Source organism: Malus domestica, chromosome 10 (assembly GCF_042453785.1).
Source record: "Malus domestica chromosome 10, GDT2T_hap1".
NCBI classification, from domain to species: Eukaryota; Viridiplantae; Streptophyta; class Magnoliopsida; order Rosales; family Rosaceae; genus Malus; species Malus domestica.
The window spans coordinates 41,618,934-41,632,846 of record NC_091670.1 but is presented as its reverse complement, the minus strand read 5'-3'; the positions used below and the strand labels follow the sequence as shown (position 1 = coordinate 41,632,846).

At 41.9% G+C, this 13,913-nt stretch overlaps 1 protein-coding gene and 1 long non-coding RNA gene across 2 annotated transcripts; one reads left to right on the top strand and one right to left on the bottom strand.

The window, feature by feature from the left end:
- The first annotated feature begins 222 nt into the window (after positions 1–222).
- LOC103429716 (cysteine-rich receptor-like protein kinase 15) lies at positions 223–3,898 on the top strand. Its single transcript, XM_070805916.1, has 7 exons — positions 223–1,880; positions 1,982–2,101; positions 2,191–2,381; positions 2,491–2,701; positions 2,798–3,035; positions 3,109–3,259; positions 3,339–3,898. Exons 1-7 carry the CDS (start codon positions 1,115–1,117, stop codon positions 3,636–3,638), a joined length of 1,977 nt encoding a protein of 658 aa, XP_070662017.1. The 5' UTR covers positions 223–1,114; the 3' UTR covers positions 3,639–3,898.
- Positions 3,899–4,568: 670 nt separating this feature from the next.
- LOC108172760 (uncharacterized) lies at positions 4,569–5,488 on the bottom strand. Its single transcript, XR_001789341.3, has 2 exons — positions 5,284–5,488; positions 4,569–5,196 (listed from the first exon to the last, which is right to left on the bottom strand). It is a non-coding gene; the product is annotated as an uncharacterized lncRNA (long non-coding RNA).
- Between the last annotated feature and the right edge of the window lie 8,425 nt (positions 5,489–13,913).

Sequence of the window (13,913 nt, the reverse complement as noted above, 5' to 3'; positions counted from 1 at the left end):
TATCATCTGTTGTTCAAACTAGAACAATGCTTCTCCATATTTTTTGCATGTGAATAGGCCATTGTAAGATTAGTTCCCCAATTTTTTTGTGTACAAGGACAATCTAATGTTTTCAAATCTTTTATCTGCAACTACTGATGTGAATCAAGAACTAGGATGACTGCCTAGGGGGAATATCATATTAACCATTTGTGTATGTCAATGACAAAGTGTTTGCTAATGTTTTGTTTTTTTTTTTGTATAAAATGTATAAATCTAGACACTAGCCTGTAAAAAATATTTGCTACATTATCTATACAGCCTTCATTATCTTTGTGTAAATAGTATTAGTTTGGATTTCTATGCATTTATATTTTGGGAGTTATATATTTTTAGAACATGTTCTATAGTTGGATTTTCACTCCCGCAACAACGTGCATGCACAATTTTCTAGTTCTATGCTAAAGTCCAAACACCTTATACTAAATTACTAGTACTTTCATGACTGCTCCTTTTAAGTAGAATGGTCAAATAAGGACCTGGATTGTCTGCCCTCCCCCATCTCATCCCCTTCCCATCCCCTTCTATTTATGTGGTCACTGTTAAGCCACGTCAACATTTTATATTGATTATTTTTTATAGAAATAATAAGACAAAAAACAATGGGAATATAAAATGTTAATGTGGTTTAACCGTGACCACATAAATAGGAGAGGATGAGAAGAGTATAGGATGGTGAGGGTAGACAATCCAGGTCCGTCAAACAAATAGTTAGACTTACACTAAATAGACTCTAGATACATGAACTCTAAGATGGTCACATTTTAATATAAGTATTTTAAGCATGCCTTATATGCGACTAAGCTGCAAAGTCTTTGTTTAGTCAACAGTTAATCATATCATTTGAATACCATGTGCTATTCCTGGTCTCTATCAATCTGCAGATCATGACTTTATTCAGCCGGCTTGCGTCTTCGATCAGCAAGGAAGTTTCTGTGGTGTAATCAACGGTTAACCAGATGAAAATTAGTAGCTGGAACTTCGATGTCAAAACTGAAAAGTTACCAAAATAAATCATCAAATTGTTTCTTGCCATTGGCCTAATTCCGTGTTCACTGTGAGCCCTTTCTAGAAAATGGATAAAGATAAACTTCCTGTAATGCTTTTTGCAATTATTCCGCTGTTGATGCCAGCTGCCCTTTCTGCTACTGATCCCCTTACAAGTTTTTGTTCAGGTGGTGACAGAAAGAGCCAATTTGAAAGCAATCTCGAGCGGCTACTTGAGTCGTTATCTTCCAACACTTCGATCAAAGGAGGTTTCTATAACGATACGATTGGAGATGGACGGGACATAGTCTATGGACAAGCACTTTGTAGATGGGATGTTAACTCCACAGTTTGTCAAAACTGTGTTGATGAAGCAAGCAAGGAAATCTTCAAGAGGTGCAAAACAACAGATGCAATGATTTGGTACGAGCTATGTCAAGTTCAATATTCTTACCAGATGTTCTTTCAACTAATGGTTTACACCGGAAAGTATCCGGACAAGAATAATCAGGAGAAGAACATATCAACTCCACACGATTTCAATGATGTATTGAACTCTTTAATGATAAACCTCTCTGAAGCAGCCGCGTTTAGTCCCTCCAAGAATATGTTTGCAACTGGGAAAATTAAATTTTCAGGAAAGGATACAATTTATGGCTTACAGCAGTGTACTAGAGACATTTCTGCAAGTGACTGCCATAGCTGTTTGAATTTTGCTAGCACAGATCTTCTGGGATGTTGCTCTTCTAAACAAGGTGGAACTGTTGTTAGTAGGAATTGCAATGTGAGGTTTGAGCTGTTCCCCCTTTTTAACGACGCGTCAAATTCTTTGGTAATCCATCCACATTCCAAAGGTTAGTGACTTGAAAGTTTTCTTTTGTGAATTAGTCATCAGTGCATGCACATTTTTCATAGTAAATTGTAGCTCAAGGAAGTTCGTCCTATTAAAAAGCAGGGGACAGATTGAAGAGTGGGAAGGCAGTTATACTTGTTTCTGCATCCATCATACTGTTAGCAGCCATTGTATTTTGTGCTGTCCATCTCCGGCGCAAAAAGGGATCAGGGGATGTCAAGGGTACATATATCAAAACTAAAAACTTATTCTGAAGTTTGTAGGATTACCTTGTAAGTTTTACTTATGTTTTTTTTTTTTTTTTTTGGCAGATGAAGGAAAAAACGAGCATGTACTATTACAAGATTTGGCAAGCCCCACTGGAATCACAATCTCAGAAGAAGGGATGTTCATAATTTCTGAAGAGCTGGCCTTCATGGATCTAGCTGCTATAAAGATAGCTACGAATGACTTTTCGGATTTAAACAAGCTTGGACAAGGTGGGTTTGGTACTGTTTACAAGGTAATGATATTATGTATTATGGTTCTAAGTAGGCTTAATTATACAATAGTATTGATTCAATTATAGGCCGAAAAATGTATGTCATTTGATTTTGTCAATATTCTTTCAGGGATTGCTACCAGATGGGAAAGAAGTTGCCGTCAAAAGACTGTCGAAGAAGTCATGGCAAGGTTTAGAGGAGTTAAAAAATGAGGTGGTAACCATTGCAAAACTTCAACACAAAAACCTGGTGCGGCTCTTGGCGTGCAGCTTTGAGGGAGAGGAAAAGCTGCTTTTGTACGAGTTCATGCCAAATAAAAGCCTTGATGTTTTTATCTTTGGTTTGTTCATCTTACTCTTCTGCTATAATGTTCTTTTACTTTTACTTTCATACATCATACGAACATTGCACATGATAAATTGTACCGAATTTTCAGATTTAGAAAGACGATCTGAACTCAATTGGAAGATTTATTACAACATTATTGAAGGCATTGCTAGAGGGCTTCTGTATCTTCATGAGGACTCGCGGCTTAGAATCATTCACAGGGATTTAAAGCCTAGCAATGTACTGTTGGACTATGAAATGGTTGCCAAAATATCAGACTTTGGCATGGCACGGATATTTTGTGAGAGCCAGAACACAGCTAACACTAAAAGAGTTGTAGGAACAATGTGAGTTTGCTTCTTACAGCTCCCATATTTATCTTTAGAACATGCTAATGCTTATACTTGATTCTTGAAACAGCGGTTATATGGCTCCAGAGTACGCAATGGAGGGTCTATTCTCGGTCAAATCTGATGTCTTCAGCTTTGGTGTAATCTTGCTAGAGATTATTAGTGGGAAAAGGAATAGTGGGTTCTATCTCACAGAACATGCCAAGACACTCCTTGCATATGTATGTTTCTTTGTCCACTTTGATTACTTATCTTAATTTGTGTGGAATTAAAATATTTTTCGGTTTAAATAATTGACAGGCATGGAGGCTATGGAAGGACGGAAAACAGTTGGAATTTATTGAGCCCTTGTTGATGGAAACTTGCCCAACAGCTGAGGTTTTGAAGTGCATGCATATTGGTCTTTTGTGTGTCCAGGAAGACCCTGCAGAGAGACCTACAATGTCAACTGTGGTTGTATTGCTGGGAAGTGAATCGATAGATCTTCCTGAACCAAAGCAACCGGCAATATTTGCTGTACGAAGAGTTGCTCCAATCAGTGAGTCTACAACTGATCCTGCTTCAAATGGGCTCACTCTTTCCATCATTTCGCCGAGGTGAACTAACTCTGACTGGAATTTCATTTTGCTTCCTCGAGGCTGGTTCGAGTACTGCTTGAGGGGGCTCAAAAGTGGTTTGATCCTAGCTCTGGAGTGGCTATATATATTGCTGAAATAAAAACAAAAACTTAATAACCCCAGTGAGTTAAGATCCTCAGGATCATCAAGGAATTCAGAAAACGTACCTTGTGTGTTAATTCTTCTTTGCTCTCTTCGTTTACCTTGTGCCATATTATTTTAAAAAGAAGGCTATTTGTCCAACTTCCCAAGCAATTTTAACATAGAAGGCAGGAAAAAAAACACCAGATTCGTTTTCCTTTCACTTTCATTACGTGAACCAAATGAGGCCTTAGGTTAACGAACCTAACTGGGTTTCTCTTGTAGTTGAAGATAGTTATAGTCAGGACTAGACCTGTAAGCGGGTCGGGTTTATTGGGTTTGGATCGGATTGAACCCGACCCGTTAAGTTAATGGGTCACCCGAATCCAACCCGTTAAGCTAACGGGTCATCGAACTCAACCCGTTTCACCCGTTAACAATTATTATTATTTTTGCATAAAATTTATTTTTTGTTATTAAGACTTTACTAAAATTACTAAAATATCCTCAACTAACGGGTGCTAACGGGTCATAACGGGTCTAACGGGTCATAACGGGTCTAACGGGTTGACCCAAAGTGACCCGTTATTTAACGGGTTGTTAACTGGTTCACCCGTTAGCGACCTGACCCGTTATACATTCATCCAAATATAAATATTAATGGGTTGGGTCAAGTCGGGTTAACCGGTTGGGTCCAAAATGCCAGGCTTAGTCAGGACCTGTAGCAACCAAAAAATAAAAAAAAACGTTTCATTTAATTCGAAGATGAATGAAATGAAAAAGTGCCAAAAGAAAAGTTGAGGGTGTGAGTAATGTGATGTGTAAGAGTATGTTAAGTCTAGAATTCGAAACTCTCCAATAAAAACAAAAAAACAAAAAAACATAAGCTTAGCCTATGAGCTGAAGCATTACACTACACAAAACTTGTAATCTTCTTCATATCAGTTCATCAATTTACACATCAACACTCCCCCTAAATTGTGAACTGATTTCACTCCCAATAGCTCTCTGAGATGACGGAATTGATCTTTGGTAAGAGCCTTTGTGAATATATCAGCTACCTGTTCTTTGGTTGAACAGTACACCAAGTCAATGATCTCATTCCGCAAAGCCTCCTCGATAAAATGATATCTCCTGTTGACGTGTTTAGTCTTCTGGTGAAAAATAGGGTTCTTAGTGATTGCAATGGCAGAAGTGCTATCACAGTTTAGTGGAGTCGCAATGTCGAGTTAAAAATTTGATCGTCACCCAATTTTGGTTGATTGCCAATAGCGACCGAAGTTCCAATGACAGCTCCAGAACCAATACGAGCATGCTCGCCAACAACGGATTTTGAATGAACTACAGCACCAAACTCTATGAACACTGTTGGGTCAATGCAGGCAGACTTGTGGAAAGACCCACCTCCGTTATGCCATTGTTGGAATTCTGGATGAAAGGTCGGAGCACCGTCCTCTGATCTTGAAATACAGAGCAGGTGCAGAAATGGTTAGTGACAAGACAGGTGTTGTCTCAGAGACATTTTCACAAGCACGTTCAGGGCATACCATACGACACAGAGGAACTCTAACTATTTCCAAAGCGCAACGGAAACAAGCTTTGAACGCATTGAAGATGTGGCGAGTAGCCGAATGCCGCTGCAAGTCTTCTCAGAGAGACTGCCATTGACTGAGGTCCGAGGAGGGACTCGGCGAGGAGGAAAAGCCCGTTCGTGTTTGAACCTGCGTATCCAGTATCCACCGTGTTTGACCGGAAGGGCTTTTGGAATGGAGGGCATTTTCTTCTCCTAAAGTTACGTTGGGTCAACATACATTGGTGTTGGGCTTGAAAGTCCAAGCCAATAGATTATTGGAACAGGTGGAAGGTGGATTGGAAATTTCGATTTTGATCAGTTTTGACCAAGTTGGTAACAAAAACTTTCAATTTTGGTGCACTCGAATGAAATTTGACATTCAAAATTCTAAAATAATATGGATCGAAATTGGGATGTACATCTCAAATTTTTAATAATCTCAATATATTTTATACAAACGTATTAAGGTTTCAAATTATTTACGTTGATTAACTTCTTGATAAAATAAATACAATCTAATAAACACATAGAGTATGTTGTAAAAAAATTTCAAAATGTTGGGCATATTCAAGAGCCAAACTATTTTTGAAACGTAAGCAAGGTATAAAATATCGATGATATCGGAAATATCGGTAGTCCAAAAACACAGAAATTTCAATGGAAATATTGAGATATTATCGATATAGATAAAAATTGAATAAAAACCACGGAAATTGTAAGAAAAACTTGGAAATTTTTATTGAAACTGTTTGTACCATACTTGACCAATCCCGAAACTACCGAGCACCGGCCAACGCTATACTGTCAAGGACCCAGAAGAGTTCCCCTCCGACCAGGAGGCCAATCACTACTCGACACGTGTCAAGATTAGAAGCCAATCAGAGCGCAGCACGTGTCAACATCAAGAACCAATCATAACATGACACATGTCAATGTGACAAAGCTACAAGTTTTTCTATAAATAGGGGTCATTCCCCCATAATATGGCCTAATGCCATTTGTGTTAAATCATTCACAAGAACTCACTAAATTGAGAGCTTGATCCTTTGTACTTGTGTAAGCCTTTCACTACTAATAAGAACTCCTCTACTCCGTGGACGTAGCCAATCTGGGTGAACCACGTACATCCTGTGTTTGCTTCTCTGTCTCTGTTCATTTACGTACTTATCCTCACTAGTGACCGAAGCAACCAAGCGAAGGTCATAAAACCTGACACTTTCTGTTGTACCAAAGTCTTCGCTGATTTTGTGCATCAACATTTATGGTCTTGGAACAACGTAAATCCGACCGTGAATCTGCACAAACGCTCAAGAACAAGAAGAACACAAGGATTTTATCGTGGTTCACCCCAATGTTTGGGCTACGTCCACACTGTAGTTGATTCTGTTTCTCTGTAAGTGTATGGATACAAGTGTTTGGGGGAAGTCCCCCAGAGAAAGAAGAGAAGGGAGAGGAGAGCCTCGGTGGTGTGAGGTCTCTCCTGAATGTAATGAGAGCTTCTCTTAGCCTTCTTAGGCTTGGCTCTTTTTTTTCTAGAATGAGGGTAGGAGTCCCCTTTTATAGAATAAGGGGCTCCTCCTCTTTTACAAAGTATGGGCTTTAGTGTGAGGCCTAAATATAAGGCCCAAGGCCCAAATATACGAGGCCCTAAATATGGTATAAACAGTAGTCCCCCAAGTCTTCAGTCAAGAGAGTCTTTTGGCTGGAGACTTGAAATTCAGTCCATATGTGGGCCGAAGTAACTAGATGTCTTCTAGAACTAATGCTTGATATGAGGCGGTGCCCAATCTGAAATGATGCTCAACTAGAAGTAGCACATGTTGCGAGGTCGCTCTGCTTGTAGCTTATGTTGCCTTGGTTGGCTCGGCTTGTGGCATTGAAGGTGAGGGAGTCCCTTTTATAGAATAAGGGCTCGCTCCTCAATACATAAGTGATGGGCTAGAGTTGATGCTCGCAGTGAGACAGTTGCTCAGTAGGCGGCGATGCTCTCTAATGGTGGTGAGGGAGTCCCTTTTATAGAATAAGGGCTCGCTCCTCAATACATAAATCATGGGTGATCTTTCAATGAAAGTGAGGGAGTCCCTTTTATAGAATAAGGGTTCGCTCCTTAATACATAAATAATGGGCTAGAGTCCCCCAAGTATTTTTCATGAGGCCCAGTTGAGGCCCAATATATGGTACATAATGTAGTCCCCCAAGTCTTCGGTCAATAGAGTCTGTTGGCTGGAGACTTCAAATTGAATCCATGTATGGGCCGAAGTGGCGGTTGTTCGGAGGCGGTATTTGTATACCCTGCACTGAAGCTTTGTAGGTGAAGCTTTGTAGGTGAAGCTTTGCAAGTGAAGCTTTTAAGCTAGAGCTCTGTAAATGAAGCTTTTAAAGCTAGAGCTTTTGTAAATGAAGCTTTTGAAGCTAGAGCTCTGTAAATGAAGTCTTTGAAAGCTAGAGCTTTTGTAAATGAAGCTTTCGAAGCTAGAGCTCTGTAAATGAAGTCTTTGAAGCTAGAGCTCTTGTAAATGAAGCTTTTGAAGCTAGAGCTCTTGTAAATGAAGCTTTTGAAGCTAGAGCTCTGTAAATGAAGCTTTTGAAGCTAGAGCTCTTGTGAATGAAGCTTTTGAAGCTAGAGCTCTGTAAATGAAGTCTTTGAAGCTGATTTGACATGAGTGATGCTCATGCATGTTTATGTTGATTGACATGAGTGATGCTCATGGATGTTGACATGAGTGATGCTTATGGATGTTTATGTTGATTGACATGAGTGATGCTCATGGATGTTGACATGAGTGATGCTCATGAATGTTGACATGAGTGATGCTCATGAATGTTTATGTATGATTGGATGAGTGATGCTCATGAATGTTTATGTATGATTGACATGAGTAATGCTCATGTATGACTTGAAGTACTGGGCGTACTTTTGATCACCTGGTTGGTGGTAATAGCGGCGAGTTGCCGAATAATTGTGGAGTACTGGGGGTACTTTTGATCACCTGGTTGGTGGTAATAACGGCGGGTTGCCGAATAATTGCGGAGTACTGGGCGTACTTTTGATGACCTGGTTGGTGCTATTTCAGGCCTATGGGCCTTTGCCCTCCACAACATGTCAGCCCATTTGTTTTGGGCTTTTCCTTTTTTTTTTTTTTTTTTTTTTGACCCTCTGATGGGGTTTATACATATTACCCTCTGATGGGGTTTATACAGATGTCTCCAAAAGATAAAAATAAATTACATCATTCGGGTGAGGTGTTTATTCCTTGCTTTTGCAGTGTTTTTCTGCTGCCCTCTCTCTATATCTTCACCTGGTAGACAGAAGAAATCATAATAATAGAAAAATCTTTTGTTTTTCTCTTTTGCTTTCTGCTTTTGTTTTTTGCTTTCTCTTTTCTGCTTTGTTCCCCACTGCTTTTCTGCTTTTCTTGATTATGGGGTCCTCCGACTCTAGCACGTTCTCACCATTTTCGTTGTCGGTGGTGTTACCTTGCTCCTTCAAAACTTTACCAGACAGCAAAATATCTTACTCATACTCCCATATTAGGGAAAACATCAGAAAGATCATAAAATGCTTGGAGGTCGGACACGTAATGATGACAACAGAAATGGAGTCCTGTTCATGGGTGGGACACGTAATGATGACAAAGTAAAATAAAAAAGGAGGAATCTTATCTCAGTGTCAAGTTCATCATTCTGTCATCTGCAAAAGTCTTGAGCTGCTCAAGAACGGAGATATTGGAAACGACGGACTGAACCGCGACCTTATGGATGACAGAGGGATGTTGAACCTGATCAACCATTGTTACTTGCCCTTCGGTGGTGCTGGATGCGAGGCGTGCCTGTGATCCTTCGGCATCCCAAACTTGGCGAGGACTTCGAGATCGACGAGGCTCATGGACATGAGGCCCAAGGTGAGCTCGGACATTAGCACCGTGAGCAGCATTAGTAGTATGATGACCACTATGTGAATGAAGAATCTACTGGTGCAGCACTCGTACTTCACCGCCATTGAAGCTGGAAACGGACGACGCCGTTTTGGTGTGTAGCATCCTGACACCCCTGCTCCTCCGATACAATCATATGTACATGATCCTCCCCAGCTTTGCCAAGAGCCTACTGACATTGCTCTCGCTCTTGGGCTCAGGCTCCTCTCCGATCGACGGTGGACCCTCCTTCTGACCAACTAAATTGAGCACTGAAACAACCTAGAGGCGCTGCTTCTTCTTCGAGAAATTCTGATACAACGCCTTCCCAATCCCCGAAATGTCATTCTTCCTCGCTCTCATCGCAGTACCCTAGGCCGTTGTCGTCTACGATGGAGCCTCGGACCTCTTCCCGTCGTTTGGCAACGACTGCGTCGTACTCGTCGTCTCCGACAGTGTCGCAGATTCGGTCCTCCATTTGGAAACCCGCCAGTTTCAGATCGGCGACCGCCATGACAGAGAGTTTTGAGGCATTCGAGGGCTCCGGCACGGGTCGACGCCTCTGGTCCTCGATTCCGTCGCCTACTGGTGATCGCCGTCGCCTGCTCGTCGTCCGCCATTGACTGCGTGGTGGTTCTCTGTGTGAGTGTCAGTGGTTCTGGGTCTTCGATTGGACTGACTTTCCATGCGATTATTACCGTAAATTTGTAATCTTTGAGCATTTTGAGCCTTGGGGCTGGGTTGTAGAAGTGGATCTAGTCGTTTGCTCTGAAAATTGGACTGACTCGGCTGAGTTATACTTGTTGACTCACTGAATCTTTGGTAATGGAGACTTTTCATGTTGTGGCGCAGCATAAGAAACAGGACACTGAATAAAAGCACCCCAATTGCTACTGATGTCAAGAACTTGAAGAAAAGCAAACACTTCAATGGAAGTTTTGGATTCTTGGTTTCTGCGAATTTTGCAAATCCACGGCGGAGGTGAAAAAATGAGAGAGAAACCGACACAGCTTTTCGTGTCGATTCCCACAGACGGCGCCAAATGTTGATGCACAAAACCGGATGGTCTTGGAACAACGTAAATCCGACCGTGAATCTGCACAAACGCTCAAGAACACGAAGAACACAAGGATTTTATCGTGGTTCACCCCAATGTTTGGGCTACGTCCACACTGTAGTTGATTCTGTTTCTCTGTAAGTGTATGGATACAAGTGTTTGGGGGAAGTCCCCCAGAGAAAGAAGAGAAGGGAGATGAGAGCCTCGGTGGTGTGAGGTCTCTCCTGAATGTAATGAGAGCTTCTCTTAGCCTTCTTAGGCTTGGCTCTTTTTTTTCTAGAATGAGGGTAGGAGTCCCCTTTTATAGAATAAGGGGCTCCTCCTCTTTTACAAAGTATGGGCTTTAGTGTGAGGCCTAAATATAAGGCCCAAGGCCCAAATATACGAGGCCCTAAATATGGTATAAACAGTAGTCCCAACATTGAGAAATTGGCTCTGGCATTGGTCATGTCTGCTCGAAAACTCCGCCCTTACTTCCAAGCGCACTCCATCATCGTGCTTACCAATTATCCTCTTCGACAGATACTCCAAAGTCCTGACACTTCAGGGCGAATGATCAAATGGGCAATAGCGTTGGGTGAGTTTGACATCTCCTACCAACCAAAGCCAGCTGAGAAGGGCCAAGCAGTGGCAGACTTCATTGCCGACTTCACATATCCGGTTGACATTGCTTCTACACCTGAAGCAGTGGCTTCATTACCCCCGGAAGCTCAGAAGATAGAACCAACAACCCCAGCATGGAGTCTGTATGTTGATGGCTCATCCAACCAACAGGGCTGTGGAGCGGGACTAGTCTTGACTACACCCGACAAAGTAGCAATGGAGTATGCTCTTCGTTTCAAATTCAAGGCATCAAATAATGAGGCCGAGTATGAAGCCCTTCTAGCAGGATTACGTTTGGCCAAACACCTCGGGGTTAAACAAATTGATATTTTCAGTGACTCCCAATTGGTGGTCAACCAGGTTACCAACAACTTTGATGCTAAGGACAGCTCCATGGCAGCATATCTTGCGCAAACACAACTTTTGCTCAAACACTTCCACTACCAGATCACCCAAGTTCCTCGAGCGGCAAACAGTCATGCAGACGCCCTGGCTCGCCTCGCCTCGGCTGTGGAAGACAAGATTGGAAGAAAAATTCATGTCGAACTGTTGGCAACACCAAGCACCATGGCCGCAGAAGTATGCAACTTACAACAGGGGGATAGTTGGATCACCCTGATCTATAATTTCCTTGCTCATGGCACCCTCCCAAATGATAAAGTCCAGGCTAAGCAAATTCGATACAAGTCTACCCGCTACCTGATCATCAATGATCAACTCTATAAGCGAGGTTTTAGCCTGCCATACTTAAGGTGTCTTACGCCTGCCGAGGCGGAAATCGTCCTTCGGGAAATACATGAGGGAGTCTGTGGAGATCATGCTGGATCTCGGTCCCTAGCACACAAGACTTTTCGCCAAGGATATTACTGGCCAACACTCCACCAGGATGCCATCAAAGTATCCCGCTCATGTGACAAATGTCAACGATATGCGACTATTCCTCATTCCCCTCCAGAGCCTCTTACTCCTATGATCAGCCCTTGGCCCTTCGCCCAGTGGGGACTTGATTTGATCGGCCCAATGCCGGCAGGGAAGGGCAAAGTCTGTTACGCAGTCGTTGCAGTGGACTACTTCACAAAGTGGGCCAAAGTAGAACCCTTGGCAACCATTACTGAGGCAAAGATAGAAGACTTCGTGTGGAAGAACATCCTTTGTAGATTCGGCATTCCCAATGCGATAGTCACTGACAATGGGCGACAGTTTGACAACAAGAGGTTCAGGTTGTTCTGCTCTAAGTTCAACATCAACTTATGCTTTGCCTCTCCAGCTCATCCCCAGTCTAATGGACAAGTTGAGGCCATCAACAAAATAATCAAGCGCACTTTGAAAACCAGCTTGGACAAAGCTAAAGGCTGTTGGCCAGAATTTGTACCCCAAGTTCTTTGGTCATATCGCACTTCATATCGGACTTCAACAGGAGAAACTCCATTCTCACTTGCCTTTGGCACAGAGGCGGTTGTCCCTGTTGAGCTCGAGCAAGCAACATTCCGAGTCCAGAACTACATTCAAAGTGAAAATGACAAACAACTCACCCTCAACTTGGATTTAGTCGAGGAACACAGAAACCAAGCTCACTTGAGGAATGTCGCCTACAAGCAGCGCATCTCCAACTATTATGACTCTAGGGTCAAGCCTCGTTCTTTCAAAATAGGAGACTGGGTCTTAAAGAAAAGATTACTCTGCGACAGAGTCCCGAGTGAAGGCACACTTAGTCCAAACTGGGATGGACCGTATGAAGTCATTGGCATCAGTCGCCCTGGCTCTTACACACTTAGAAGCTCCGATGGCAAGACCCTTGGCCATCCATGGAACGCTGATCACTTGAAGTACTACTACAAATAGACTCACGATGTACAAGTGTTGAGCTATAGCCGTTCGGCATCCTATGTAATGAAGGCCATTTGGCAATGAATTCAATAAAGAGGTAATTTAGCCAACTCAGCCCTCACTCTTTTACATTCATAGCAAGCGATGCCGGAACCCTTCTCAATCAGAAAGCAATCCGTCTTCCACAGTCACTACAAAACAAGCAAATGAAGACCGTGTCAAGCGCCAAAAAAAAAAAAACAGCTTCATCCAAAAAGCTTCACCCGAAAAGCTTCACCTCCAAAGCTTCACCCACAAAGCTTCACCTAAAAAGCTTCACCCAAAAAGCTTCACCCGAAAAGCTTCACCTCCAAAGCCTCACCCACAAAGCTTCACCTAAAAAGCTTCACCCACAAAGCTTCACCCAAAAAAAAAACTTCACCCGAAAAGCTTCACTTAAAAAAGCTTCACCTACAAAGCTTCACCTAAAAAAGCTTCACCTAGAAAGCTTCATCTACAAAGCTTACAAAGCTTCACCATCAAAGCTTCACCTAGAAAGCTTCATCTACAAAGCTTCATCTACAAAGCTTCACCATCAAAGCTTCACCTAGAAAGCTTCAACACCAAAGCTTCACCTACAAAGCTTCAACACAAAACCTTGCTCCAAATAAACAAATTTTGTTCACAAAACCCAAGATGCCCTTGAACTTGTACAAAAACACTTGGGTAAACATAAACATTTTTTGTTTTACACCCAAAAGGGCCCAAAATTTTCCTTCTTATTTATTCACTTATATATGTTCCCAAACATATTATAATAGATCCAACAACAAGCCAAAGTCCCAAGTTTCATAATGGACAAAAGTACAAGCAATTCATCAATAATGAAGGTGCTACAAAAATTGGAATCTGCCCCAAAATAGAAATCCAACCCAAGAGACTTTTTCTCTCTCTCCCTCTTCCGCCTCCTTTCATCTATCAAATTTCTGCAACCTCTGCTCTTCTCCAATGGAGCTGAATTTTGGATACCCTATAGTTCTTGAGCATATGAACAACTTTCAAGAAGGAACCATTTCTGTTTGAGCGACGGAAATTAAAGTGTTGAAGCTCCAAACATGATAGTCGGCTTCTTGCAGATTTCGAAGCTGTTGTGATGTTTCGAAGATCTGGAAATATTTAACCGTTAGTTCATCCTGAATTTTTGATATGTTATGAAAGAGTCGA

Bases quoted from the DNA above. Each gene is read 5' to 3' on its own strand.
- LOC103429716 (XM_070805916.1), top strand. From the start codon at position 1,115: ATGGATAAAGATAAACTTCCTGTAATGCTTTTTGCAATTATTCCGCTG. The intron at 1,881-1,981 runs GTTAGTGACTTG...ATTAAAAAGCAG, and splicing joins AATCCATCCACATTCCAAAG to GGGACAGATTGAAGAGTGGG. The intron at 2,102-2,190 runs GTACATATATCA...TTTTTTTGGCAG, and splicing joins GGGATCAGGGGATGTCAAGG to ATGAAGGAAAAAACGAGCAT.